The 13,797-nt window shown below is 61.3% G+C and overlaps 1 protein-coding gene across 1 annotated transcript; it reads left to right on the top strand.

The window, feature by feature from the left end:
• Positions 1-3,287: 3,287 nt before the first annotated feature.
• SLC35D1 (solute carrier family 35 member D1) lies at positions 3,288-12,283 on the top strand (the record flags this gene model as incomplete). Its single annotated transcript, XM_082003092.1, has 12 exons — positions 3,288-3,484; positions 4,002-4,035; positions 4,114-4,200; positions 4,570-4,637; positions 5,127-5,198; positions 5,976-6,044; positions 6,354-6,456; positions 6,988-7,080; positions 10,107-10,174; positions 10,547-10,625; positions 11,262-11,344; positions 12,175-12,283. 12 exons carry the CDS (start codon positions 3,288-3,290, stop codon positions 12,281-12,283), a joined length of 1,062 nt encoding a protein of 353 aa, XP_081859218.1.
• Positions 12,284-13,797: the final 1,514 nt, after the last annotated feature.

The raw sequence follows: 13,797 nt of genomic DNA, 5'->3' as shown, positions 1-13,797 counted from the left end.
TTGGGGGGGACCTGCTGTGGGGCACACATCTGGGGCTGGGGCTGCACACCTGGGGCTGGGGCAGCACCGTGGGCCTTCGCATTTGGGGTGGGGCAGCACTGCAAGCGCGCACATCTGGAGCCAGGCCCTGGCATCTGGATCTGGGGCGGCACTGTGCGCGTGCACATCTGGATCTGGGGCGGCACCGTGCGTGTGCACATCTGGATCTGGGGCGGCACCCAGGGCAAGCACACGTGAGCCCAGGCAGCAATGTGGGCGTGCGCATCTGGAGCCAGGGCAGCACATCTGGAGCCGGCACAGCACATCTGGAGCCGGCACAGCACATCTGGAGCCGGCACAGCGCATCTGGGTGCGGTGCAGTGTGCCTCCAGGCATGGTGCGGTGTGGCTGCTCCCCAGCACCCCAGCACCCGGCCAGCCTCGGCGCCTTCCCGGGATGGGTGTCGCAGCCCCTCTGAGCTGCTGGTTCCCGTATTTCCCAGTTTGGTTTGCTCGCATCCACCATCAGTCTTTTCTGGTGCCAGTTAAACTCGTGCCTCCTTATCTCTTCCTGAGCGGCCCCGGCGAGCTGCGGCTCCGCGCCCCGAGACAGCCAGCCCTTGGGCAGGAGGAGAGCAGCACGGGCGCTCACGCCTCTTTCCCAGGGCTTGCTCTTCCCTCTGCTCCCAAAACCCGGTTGCTTCAGCCTTCCTCCGAGGCAGGTTGCACTGCCCAGGCTTTCCAAATCCCATCCTCGCCGCCGCTCCCTTCAGGGCTCGCTGCGGTTTGCTTAGACCTTCCTTACAGCCTGACGTCCAAAGGCGGTTTTGCTGCCGCAGAGGGAGTCCTTCCAGAGACTGGCATGGCACGGCATGGCACGGCACATCACGGCACGGCAATGGCCCGGCTCAGCAGGCTTCTCCCAGCGCGCCCCGGGATGGTGCCTTCGGCACTCTGTGCCTGTTGCCCTTGGGACCCCGGGTGCTGCCCAGCCTTTTCCCAGCCGAGCGCCCGCCTGGCCGACCGTCCCCACGGCACGCTCGCTGTGTCCGGCCCAGGGCTGGGGTCAGTCATCCCTCCCCCGCCACCGCTTTCTCCCGACCCCCAACCTGCCTCGGTCGCATCGAGCACTTGCCCCCCTTCTCCCCCGACAGCACCCATGATGTGGGGGGCACCCGCTAGCCCTGAGTTCAAGCGGCCACGGGCACGCACGAGGGAGCGCGGGGGCCGCCTCGCTGCCGCCTCCGCTGTAGCGTGACTTTCCCGAGCCGCGCGGCCGCCCCCGCGCAGGCGATTGCATCTCGCAGAGACTTCCTCGCTGGCTGCCGGCACCTGCCCCGGCCCCCGCGCCAGCCCCCCGCCCGCCGCCGGCCGCCGGGTGCTGCTGGATCCTTGCCACCTCCTCCATGCCCTGCCGACCCTCGCTCTGCCCCCGTCCCCTGGGGGTACCGGGCTCTGAAGCCCCTTTGCCCCCCGTCCCGGGGTGCGCGAGCCGCCCCAGAGTCATCGCCAGTTTGGCACCGGGGAGAAACCTCTGGCTGAGCTGGTTGACAAATGAGATTAAGATTAAACCAGATTAATGTAAGTTTTGTTATCTTTGGTGGGCTCGCTGCTGCCTGGGCACACTAAAATTGCTGCGGTGAGTCAGAGCCTTAGTTTAGCAGGAAGGAAAGGTCGGGCCAGAATGGGCTTTGCTGCCAAAAGTGAAGCACTTGTGTCATACCCAGAGCTGTGCTTGGCAAGAGGGACACAGGGGACACGCGGGACACGGGGGACACGGCCATCCTAGGCACGCAGTCCCGGGGCAGACGTCGGGCACGTTCCCTTCTCGCCGAGCCTGCATTGCCGCAGCCGCACCTTCTGCTGCTGACCAAACCCATTCACCCAGAGGGTCCAAACACTTGACCTTAAAAACACCACGGTGGCATTTGTGCCGCGGCGGCTGCCGGGGGGGCGGCACCCACGGGGGCTTCCCCACATCCCCTGTGGGCTTCGCAGGGGTTCCCCACGTGCCAGCAGGTCTGTAGCAGCCGGTCCCTCGCCGTGGGGTCACCAGTGCTGCCGGGGGGACGGACGCGCCAGCGGGAGGGCCAGCCTGGGCATCGGGGCCGCTTGCGTCAATCCCGCTGGCGCCGGTGTCCGGGCAGGATTAGGTTCCTCGCTGCTGCAGAGGAGTAAATACCTCCAGGTCCAAGCCCGCACCGTGGCTTGATAAGGATGGACAGGACTCGGCGCAGCAACAAGGAAGGTGATGCCAACACCTGCCTGTGTTTTTTGGCCAGGCTAAAAGGGCATCAGGGCATCCCAGGCACGGGAAAGTTGCTCCCGGGCTTTGAAATCCTTCCTGCAGCCGGGTGTGAGCCGTGCCAGGGAACAGCCCGTGCTCCTCCTGCGCCCCTTTGCCGGGCGTGGGGCAGCAGCGGGGACACAAATCGGTCAGGGAGAAGAAAGGAAAGTTTGGGCAAAGAGTTTGCCTTCCCCTGGGAGGGGGCGAGGGTGAGCACGCCGGGGCGAGCGGGAGCACGCCGGGGCGAGCAGCAGCGCACGCCCACGGGGCCTGGCGTCGTGCTGGAGGCCGCAGGGGTTGGCCGTGCCCGGGCAGGTCTGGACGTGGCGGGGAGATAATTGGGGATGAAGCTCTCCAAAAGGGGGCTGCAGGACACAGCCCCCCGCAGCGGCCGGGAGCTGGCTCGCGGGCTGCGAGCGGGACGCGCGGGCGGCGGCGGGCAGGTACTGGGGCAGCGGCTGCTCCGGGAGTACGTTCGTTCTTGTCTCCCAGCCAAATCCGAAACAACGCCGGGGTTTCTGATGTAACCCACGGCGTGGTGAGGTTTTTTTTCTCCAAGCTGCCTGATTTGGGGATTTTTCCCGCTTGGCAGAACGTGGCCCAGGGCGGGAGGAGTCAGCCTCTGAAAGGGAAAGGCCGGGAGCCAAAATCCAGTCGCCCAAAGCCGTCCCCCCCCGCCAAGGGCGCTGGGCCCCGCGCCTGGCCGTGCGGGTGACAGCGGCGCCGGGGGGGGCGGGGAGGCTGCACCCCCCTGCGCCCCCCGGCCCTGCTTGTGCACCCCCCGCCCCGGTGGGGCGCGTTCCCTTCTCCCCGCAGCGACCCCCGCCCGGCGCCGCGCCCCCGCGCAGCGCGCACCTCACGCACCGCCCCCCCCGTGCCGCCCCCCGCCCCGCACCAGCCCCCCCCGGCAATGCCCCGCCCCCCGCCCCCGCGCTGCCAGACCCCCGCGTGATCCCCTTCCCGTGCCCGCCGCGGCCCCGCCCCCGGCGCCTGGCCACGCCCGCGGCCACGCCCCCGCAGCCATGTCGGCGGCGCGCAGACGCCCGGCGGCCGGGGCCGAGGGGGGGGCCCCCGCGGGAGCCCCCGCGCCCGGCGATGCGGAGCGGGGCATGGCGGCGCCCGGCCTCACGCTCTGCCTCAAGCTGCTGGCGGCGGCCTTCTACGGACTCAGCTCCTTCCTCATCGTCGTCGTCAACAAGAGCGTCCTCACCACCTACGGGTACGGCCTGCGCCCCTCCTCCCGGGGGCTCACTGCGGCGCGGCCCCCCCAGCGCGCACCCCTCCGCCGTGCGAGACCCCCCCCGCACCCCTCCCTGGGGTGCCGTGCCCCAGCGGGCACCTCTGTGCACGCCCGCCCCCCCTCCCGCTTGAGTGCCGTGCCCCAGCAGGCACCCTCCCGGTACCCCCCGCCTTGGGGGCCGGGCACCCCTATGCATGCCCCCCCCCCCCGCCTTGAGGGCCCTTGACACCCCTTGCCTCACCCCCGCTGTGGGCCTGGGCCTCCTTCATGCACGCCCCCTCCTTCTACCCCCCACCGGGAGCCCTTTCCACTGCCAGCGCCCCGTGTGTGCCTCTCCCTCCCATGGGTGCCCCCCATGGCTGCGGGCTCGGCAGGTTTGGGGGCTGGGAGCCACAGCTCTCCCCCTGCCCGTACTCACGGACGGAGGGGTGGGTGCGTGGCTGCTGGCCCCCCCCCGACGTGGGTCCCCCCACTGATGTCTGCTCTCTGCTCGCAGGTTCCCCTCCTCGCTGTGCGTGGGGCTGGGCCAGGTGAGTGGGGTGTCCCCCTCGGTTCCCCCCCGACCCCCCACGCGGGGGGCTGTCGAGCTGACCTCCACCCTCTTGCAGATGCTGGCGACGGTGGCGGTGCTCTGGGCGGGCAAGGCGCTGCGGGTGGTCAAGTTCCCGGACCTCGACAGGCACGTCCCCCGGCGGGTAAGCCCCTTCCCCGGGCACCTTCCCCCCTCATCGGGCACCTAGCCCCCTCCCCGCACACCTCTCCCCCGCCCCGAGGCCGGGCGGTGGTCTCTGCCCCAGCCCCTCGCCCATGGGGGGCACCACGGGCTTTTCGGCAGCGGGGCGCCGGTGCCCGTCGGCGCAGGAGCAGCGAGCTGCCCGGGAGCCTGCGGCCGCGGAGCGGCTCCGTGCTGAGGAGCCGGGACGCGCGCGCGTGTGTGTGTGAGCGCTTCCATCACGGGGTGGAAGTAGTTTCATATTTATTTATAAAACGAGGGAGCTGCTGGGGGGCTCCCTGGCTTTCTCCGGTCACTCACGCAGCGTGTTATCCCTCTTACAATTTTCTAGACGTTTCCTCTACCTCTTCTGTATTTTGGGAACCAGATCACAGGACTGTTCAGCACAAAGAAACTGAAGTACGGATGGCTTTTCTCTACCGGGGGGTGTACGACGGGGTCGGGGGGGGGGGTGTGTCTGCTGTTTGTGGGGAGCTGCTGCGGGGCCCTGAGGCTTTGCAGGGGTGTGGGTGACCGAGCAGGAGCCGCTTGGGGCGATGCAGTTCATCCTCTGCCCACGCTAAAATAAGCCACGTGCGTGTTTCCAACTGCTTTCCCCAGTGGGGAGGGAGGGACGCGGGTCTGGCCCTCACCCACTGTGGGTGAGGATCTGGGACCGTCTCCGGGGCCCCCCACCCTGACAAGATCTGGCATATGCGATACCTTTTTGGGTGTGGGAGTAACAGAGTTTCCATACGGAAACTGGCAGGCTCGCCCATGGCTCCGCTCTCCGGAGCCCTTCTCCCGGCGCCTGCTCGGGGCGTTGCTCTGTGGGTGGCCACCGAGCTGCGTTTCGGCAGTGCCGGTGCGGGGGAAGCCCTTTCACCCTACTGAACCTTCCTCTTGCAGCCTGCCGATGTTCACCGTCCTGCGAAGGTTTTCCATCCTGTTTACAATGTTTGCCGAAGGATTCTTACTCAAGTGAGTCTTCCCAGCCCCTTCTCCCCAGGGCTCTCGGTGACGGACGCCCGCCAGAGTTACAGAAGTCTGAAGGGGTTGGAACGACGTGCAGCGTGTCAGCGCGCTTTTGCGCGTCGGAGATCCGCGCGGTCGGGGCTTTTGGCTCTAAGCTGGGTTTTAGGAACGAGGGTGGGCAGAGGAAGCGGCTGCCGGGAGCACAGCCCTTTCCCCGCTGCCTCCCTCCCGCCCGCGCGCCTGCCCGGAGGGAGCCGGGCGAGACGGGGTGCGAGGCGGACGAGGGCTGCGCTCTGTCTCCGCTTGCAGCAGCCTGGCTGTGCAGTGCAGTTTTGGAAGGGGAGGGTGTTGTGCCCGTCCGCTCCTGCTAACGGCTTTCCTCTGCCTGGGCGCCTGCAGAGACCCCAAAGCCGCTCACACCGTGTGCCGCCAGCCCCCTCCCCAGGGCCGGCACCGCGGCGCTGGGCTGGACCCCGTGCGGTGCCAAGCGCCCCGTGCCCGGCTGAACCCTTCTCTGCGACGGGCGGAGTTGTAGCGCTCCATAAACTTGCACCTCATCGACGCGAAGTTGTTTTTGGTTTTGTGTGAAATCACAGATAATTGTCTAAAAATGTCTTGCTTTTACATGCTGCTTTCGCACGGGTTGGTTTGCTTGGGGTTTTTCCCCCGCCTCTGTCTGTGCTGGGAGGAAAGGCTTCTCCCCGCCGTTCTCCACATCGCTCTCGAGACTTCAGTGAAGATTTACCTGGATGACGGCCGTGTCCTCCTGCCTCTCTTTTTCAGGAAGAAGTTTTCTTGGGGTATTCAGATGACAGTATTTGCCATGATCATCGGTGCGTTCGTAGCTGCGAGGTGAGCTCCCGGTTTGCTGTCCCCTCTCCTCTCTCTGACGGGTCCCTGTGCGGGCCAGCCAGCAAAGCCAAGGTGAATAAAGTGCTGCCGTATGTCCCAAGAAGAGGGAAAGTAAATGCTGACTTTTTTTTTTACCCTCAGACATGCCCTCTAGTAGGAAAGAATGTTTTACCGACCCAAATCCCAGTCCCTCCTCGCACAATTAACTTTTTCTGACGACTTACTGGCTATACAGAGGTGGAAGAAATCTTGCAAGTGTTACACTCTGCACAGCTTAAAGCTTTAACTGACGGTTTTTTCCTTTCTCAGTGCTGACTTGGCATTCGATCTGGAAGGATATGTTTTTATCCTTATTAACGATGCCTTAACAGCCGCAAACGGTGCCTATGTGAAACAGAAGCTGGATTCAAAGGTAGGCTGACCTTCGGCTTCCTTCTGGGCACCGCAGCGTTGCGCGTGGTTTGGCAGCAGCTTACATCTGCAGGGGGGCTCGCCCGGTGCTACCCCGTCACTCTCCCAAAAATCTCCTGTCCAGAAGGTTTGGCAATACCGCTGCGCCGCTGCTGGTGCCAGCGGTGCCAAACGGCGGGGGCTGGAGCCGTGCCCCTGCGCCGGTTACGACCGCGGTCCCTTGTGACAGCAAAGAAACAGCATTTTGATTGATGGTGACCATAAAGCCCATTGCAAGCTCGTCACCTGAGTCTGGTTTTATATATATGTGTGTGTGTGTGTATAAATATAAAAATACATATAAATTTTTTATATATATATATAAATAAAACCACACACACGTGTGTATGAAAAACCAACTCTCCAACTCTTCTGTCTCTGAGAATCCCACCTGGGTTTGACTGACAAGGCCCGTTTTTCAGTAGCGACATGAATAAGGTTTTATGTTCCTGTTTGGAACCAACTTAAATACACAGGTGTTTCTTCTTTCTAGGAGCTGGGAAAATACGGTCTGCTCTATTACAACGCACTGTTTATGATCCTTCCCACCTTGACCATTGCCTACTTCACCGGAGACGCGCAAAAGGTAGGATTCCCGCCCCAAAATATATCTTTAGCGGCACGATACCTTACGGGCAAAATGGGTTGCTTAGAACGTTTTGCTGTTCGTTATCATGCACGTTTCTGTAGCTTAGCCTTCTTGCGTAAAACGGGAAATACTCGAGACGTGAAACTGCAAAGTAGTTCGTTTGCGGTTTGCGAACGCGCGCTACGCAGCGTCTGAGGGAGGAGGCGGGGGCAAAGGACGGTAGCGTAACCTGTAAGTCTTTAAATCCGCAGAGTTGCTCCGTTCAAGCATTTTTGTAACGCTTGAGGAATAGGGAAGTGCGAGAGCAATAAGTGAAACCAAATATTATTTAAAACTAAGAAGTCGAGTATTTTTAGAATAAATAGGCTTCTTCAAACTCTGCTCGGTGCTTCCCTGGTGCTGGGGCGGTGGTTATGCTGAATTGCTCTGCAGGTCGCTTTGCCCGTGCTGCTCCACCAGGGCATGATCTGGTTTACATGCGGTTCCGTGTATCTGAAACGTAATTTGTATTATTATGGTTACACTGGCTTCGGTGCGGCTCCACACCCGATCGGCTCTTCTGAGCAAGAGCACTCGCTTTTCGCACCCGCGCGAACGGGCGTCCCTCTCCGTGGGCAGGGAAGGCAAATGTCGAAGGCTGGAGGTGTTGCCCACCCAGACCCCCGTGGGTGACTGCTGTGGGTGCCGGCGGCCCCGGCAGACACCCCTGTCCCCCCCAGCTGTGCCCAGGCAGGCAGAGCCCAGCGGCTTTTTTCTCCTTAGGAGCTTAATGCCCTGCTGACAGATACGGTAAGCAGTGGCTGAGCTTAATGAGCTGCCATTAGCGAGGAGAAGCGACCGCACGGGGTGAGGGTAGCTCAGACCCTGCCCTTCACAAAGGGCGGATTGGGGATACATCTGGGGATAAAGTGCTCATTTATAAGCAGGAGCTGGTGGATGGAGAGCAAAACGTTGCCCTGTGCAGCCTCTGTGCAGCCTGTGAAGAAATCTTTTTTTTTTTTTTTTTTTTCCTTGAATAAACTTCTTTTTCCCCAGCCGAGCTTCTGGCAGCCAGAGGCAGACAAAGATGCACTCTGTTGGGGCTGCTGCCAGGAAACTCCACGTTTGCAGCCTGATGAAAAACCTTCTTGTGAAGGGCGTGCAGCTGGATGCGTCTGGCAGGGACGGCTCACCGGGCAGGGGCTGGGGGGCTGCATCGTGGGGGGCCGTGCTGGGGAGAGGGGTTCGCATAGGAAAGCCTCCCACCATACTCGCGCTTGTGGATGTGTTAAATCTTGTAGCTCGTTAACAAGCATCAAAGGTAACGATGCCTTGTCACGCCACGCTTGGCGAGGGGCAGAAGCGGGCGTGCTGACGGTGGTGAGCAAAGCTCCGCAAGGAGCTCCCGGGGACGAAGGGGATGGACTGCCTGCAGGAAGGTCCCCCCGGGCTGGCGTTCCGCCTCCCTGTTGGAAAGTACCGTCCCAGCCGCCTGGCCGGGTCCCCGGGCGCTTGGCAGCCCTCCTCTCCCCCGTGCCAGTCCCTGTCCCGCTGGGAGGGCAGGCGGGGGCACCAGCCATCACCCTGTTCTGCCCTCGCCCCCTCGCCGCATCGCAGCCTGGCTGAGGCTGGCAGCGACCTGCGCAGCTCATCTGGTCCTGAGCGGGTGGCCCAGGACCGTGTCCAGACGGGTGCTGGGTATCTCCAAGGGTGGAGACTCCACCACCCCCCTGGGCAACCCGTGCCAGCGCTCGGTCACCCTCGCACTGGAAAAGTTCAGGGGGACCCTCCTGCGTCTCCGTGTGTGCCCGTGGCCCCTGGTCCTGTCACTGGGCACCACCGGCAGAGCCTGGCTCCCTCCTCTCAGCATCCTCCCCAGCTCCCTCGGCCTCTGCTCGCAGGAGAGATGCTCCCGTCCCTTCATCTTGGTGGCTTTTTGCTGGACTGCCCCAGTATGTCGATGTCTCTCCTGCGCTGGGGAGCCCAGCACCGGACCCAGCACTCGGGAGCGGCCTCACCAGCGCTGAGCAGAGGGGAAGGTCCCCTCCCTCGACCTGCTGGCCACGCGTGGTGCAGCGCAGCGCAGGACACCGTCCCCCTCCTTCGCAAGGGCACGTTGCTGGCTCGTGGTCAGCGAGGGGTCCGCCGGGACCCCGGGGCTGTTCTGCAGAGCTGCTCGCCGGCTGCCCCCAGCATGTCCCGGTGCCTGGGGCTGTTCCCCCCCAGGGACAGGACTTTGCACTTCTCCTGGTTGATCTGCGTGAGGTTCCTTCCCACCCGTGTCCCCAGCCTGGCCAGCAGCACCACCCTCTGGCACCCTCCCCGTCCCCGCCGCGGATCGTCTCCTGCTGCTGGAGTCATCCCCAGACCTGCAGCGGGCAAAGATGTGGGTCCGGCTGCAGGAAGTGTAACTTTAAAAAAAACAAACAAAACCAACCCAAACAGACAGCAAAAGAAGCCCTACCATGAAATCCGGAGCGCCCTTAGCCATTCTGGCAGCACCGTCTCCGAGTGGCGCAGGCTGCTCTGCTCACCCCGGTGCCCGGCGAGGGCTTTTCTGAGCTTCCCCCCGGAAATTACGAAACCTTTCCACGTCCCTTGCAGACACGGGAAGCCCGGAGGGCTGTCGCCGAGGGTGGCGGCAGCAGGGCTGTCTCGCTGGGGTTGCCTCGCCGCGAGCCCCGGGGCCTCGGCGGCGCCCGCGGCTGCCGGCAGCTTCCATGCACAAGACGTGGGCGAGCGCAGCCGCGGCACAGGGCTCTCGGGAGGGTGATTCTGGATGAGGGCCGGCTGGGAAATGCCTTCCCTGGTTCCTCCCGCTTGCAGGACTGTTAGTCGGTGCTTTTTCCAGGGCGTGCTGGGGGCCGGGGGCGATGCTGACGGGGACAACCAGCCTTCCCGCAGCCCCAGGATGTCACACGGGGCTCCGTTTTGTTTTGTTTTCCTGCTGTGACGTGAAAGCCGACATCAGGGGTTTATTTTTTGTCTTGCTGTGAATTGCTGCGCTTCTTCCTCCTCTAAGGGCCGGGGTGTGTTTCTTGCAGGCGATGGAGTACCAGGGCTGGGCAGACACGCTCTTCGTCGTGCAGTTTACGCTGTCGTGTGTAATGGGGTAAGGATGCCCGCCGCCGCGGCGGGTGCTGCCTGCCTCCGAGGGCTGGGGTGCACCCATGAAACCGGCGGTTGGGCACAGGGGAGGCGTCTCTGTTCCAGAAGTAGCGCAGTTTGGTGGCCTGAGCCATTCTGGGATAAAAAATAGCAATAAATCCTTACTCCTGATCGGGCCACCGTTTCTGAGACCTACGGCAGCTGGAAGTTATTTCCTACCCTGCTTCAGTGCAGGTTTAGCCAAAAAAAGCGGTGGTGTATTTATACCACCGCGTGGTTATTTAACCACTCTTGAAAAGAGGGGGAGAGATTGCAGAGGTGAATGGCAGTGCCCGACGCGCGTTCTGGAGCCTGATGTCAGCTCTTCCTCCTGCAGGTTTATTTTGATGTACTCCACGGTTCTTTGCACGCAGTATAATTCCGCTCTTACAACTACAATAGTTGGCTGCATTAAGGTAAGTAAGTGCTTTCCCCGCTCCCGGGGCCGCCGCCCGGCCAGGAGCACTGCCGCGATCGCTGCTTGGGGCCCGTAATAATCGGCGGCTTTAGCTGTTTTTAGCACTGCATGGAGGGGAGGGTGGCTCCGGTGGGATTATTTTTTTTATTTATTATTTATTTTTTTTCCGCTGCCTGGAGTAGAGAGATACTCTGTGCATGTTCGCACGGCAGCTGCAGCAAGCAGCCACGCGCGATGCCGACGGTGGTTCGTGCATTTGGCTTCCTCGGGGCTAATGACGTGCGAAACGCCCAGAAACAGCCACGATCCTCCGGGTCACCTTGGCCCAACGAGCCCCGTTGCTACAAAACCAGACGGGCGCTCCTGGGCGTTATTCTGGGTTTATAGCCCGGCGGTGGGTGGCTGAGGCTGGTCTGGGGTCGAGGGGGAGCATCGCAGCCCGGCGGTCCGGGCGCGTTTCTCGGCAGCTCCCAAACCAGCCACTTGGCGTCCGGTATTGCCACCGCTTGCCCATTTCACACCGTCTGCGTCCGGGGCTTCCCGTTTCCATGTCGCTTTAATGCGTGGAGCATGGGCTTGTCTCAGGCTACGTAGAAACTTGTGCTCTTGTTCCTCAAATCTTGTTCCTTTGCAGAATATTTTAATAACCTATATTGGGATGTTTTTTGGAGGAGACTATATTTTTACATGGACGAACTTCATTGGTCTAAATATCAGGTAAGAACGTTGGGCTTTTGCAGTTACTTATGCTCTGCAAGTGACAATTGCCATGAAACTGAGATGGTTTGGCGGGCTAAATGCTTCTTTCAATTAAAAACCAAAAAAAACCCCACGGGATTGGTATTCGTGCCGCAGCAGAGGAGCCGGCGCGGCGCTGACCCACGTCTCGCAGCCCGGTGTGAGCCCTGTGCCGCCGGCAGCGCCGCTCGGTCCCCGCTTACAGCTCCCCGTGGGGAGCCCCAGACAGACTCGCGTTGTTTTAAAGCCAGGAGAACGCACGAGCGTATTTTAGCAGCAAAATGAAGTTGTTCGCAGAGTTGCGTACCCAAATTATATAATTAAGGTAGCAAAAGAAAGTGTGTTTTGGTTTCTTTTGCCTGGAATTTTAGCACAGCTTTTGAAAAAGTCTCCTTTCTGGTCTGGGGTGTATTTCTGTGTGGTGAAAAAAGTCTCCTTGTTCTTCTCCTGGCCCTCAGCAGGGTTCCTTCAGGGATGGAGCAGGTCCAGCACTAGGCTAGGGACCGAGGCTCGCAAGCGTTTGGGTACAAATTAAACAAAATACCTGATCTTAGGAGGAAAACAGAGAATTTTCTTGCAAATCGATGCTTGCAATGCATCCTCGACCACCGGCATACGCGTGGTTTTGACTTCGGCAAGTGGTGTTTGTGTCTGCCCAGGCCAGGTCTATATAGCTATTAAAGGTGCTGGCGCAAAGGGCGCAGGAGTGACACCAGCCGTCGGCGTGCCGGAGCGCGCGGCGAGCGCGCAGTCGCTCCTGTGGCTCTGAGTTGGGGTGTCTCCTCCTCGTCCCTGACCCTGTTTTGCAGTATTGCTGGAAGCCTGGTGTACTCCTACATCACTTTCACGGAGGAGCAAACGAGCAAGCAGTCTGAAGCTGGCATCAAGATGGATATTAAAGGAAAAAGCTCTGTGTGACCAGGGAAGTGCTTTTTTTGGAAGCGACCTATTTCTGTTGAGCTGATCACGGGCAGAATGCGGGAAGGAATCCGGGACATCTGCCACGGAGCAGCGGCGATGCTCTTAATTTGCACAACCTAGATTGCTGCCTTTACAAATTATTGGGAAGATAACTGACTGCACGGTGAAGAATACGTCTAATTAAGTCTGATCGTGAGGAATTAATGGTTTTCTAATCACGCTGAGATTTGGCAGTAGCGACCGGCGCAAGCGGCGTACGCGTTTGGATGGCGGAGGCCTGCGTCAGCTCCCGGGGCCCTGCCCTGCGCGTCCTCGGCTGCGTCTGGTCTCGGAGCGGCTACCGGGGACGGATGCGGGGGCTGGCTCTGCCCCGGGCCTCCCCCAGCCCGGCCCCTCGGCCACGAGCTGCTGCAGGAAGGTGAGACCGTGGTACCCGGCCCCGAGGGGCAGGTGAAGCCCCCCTGGCCCTGGGGGAGCGGAGCTGCGGCGTTGGGGTGAGGGGAACCCCGGCAAAGCCGCTCCTGCAGGACGCTCCCACTTTGGGCCAAAGCCCCGTTGTTGGATGCTCCGTGCTCGCTGAACTTACATTTGTTCGTTGGCCTGGGTTTGTGTTTTTTTTAACGTTAGCCCACTTCTAAAGCTGGGTTTCCTCTCCTTGGTTTCCAAGAGCCCTGCAAACATTGGCCCCTCTCCTTCCACCCGAGGCTGCTTTTACGAGGCTCAGGGACGTTCCCGACGTGAAGGTTTTACCCGCCAGCGGTGAGCTGGGCAGGGCCGGCAGCCTCCCGCGGCCCACCCCGGGGTCAGAAACCTTTGGATTGGGGAAAGCCAAGCGGGGTGTGCCCCCGGCTGCTGGCCGTGCCGGGGCTGGTGGGTTTTGGCTCCAACGGGGAGAGCTGCCGTCATCCCACCCGGGACGCGGAGCCTCCTCCCTGGCTCCAGAAAATCAGCTGTGAAGCACAGGCCACCCCTCCCGCCCCTGCAGCCCCCTCCCCAGTCCAGCACGGGGCGGGCGCCGGGGGTGGCAATCGTGGTGGTTTGGCGAGTCAGTAGGAAACTCGCCGGTCGCCCTCGTGCCTGTCGGGGCCGGCGGGGTGGGTGGCTCTGCGAGCGCTGCCGCTCGTCCCCGCGGCGCCGAGCCCCTGTGGCGTGTGCCCGCATGGCAGCACCAGCACAGCGGCTTTGGCTGAGCCCTGGCCCGCAGTTTGGTTTTTTTAACATAGTAAGTCGCCTTTGGTATGTGACCCGTTAAAAGAACGGGGGTTTTAATATGTCAGGCGTTGTTAACTGATTTTTAAAGGTTGTCTTCACACAGCACTTCTTTCTAGGTCTCTCCTTGGAATGTCTTTTGGTTTAAAAAGGATTGTTTGTAATTTCAGTTAAAAAAAATTGTTCATAAAACTCCGTATTTAAGAGGTTTTTTGTATACATCTTACAAACTAAGCCAGCTGTAGAAGCTGTTTTCTTGGTTACTTTCTGGAAGATGTTTGCTAAAAATGTAACTGCTGTTT

The sequence above is a fragment of the Phaethon aethereus genome (genome assembly GCF_964289735.1).
Source record: "Phaethon aethereus genome assembly, chromosome: 8".
NCBI lineage: Eukaryota > Metazoa > Chordata > Aves > Phaethontiformes > Phaethontidae > Phaethon > Phaethon aethereus.
The sequence above is the reverse complement of the archived record's forward strand: the minus strand, read 5'-3'. Positions and strand labels throughout refer to the sequence as shown.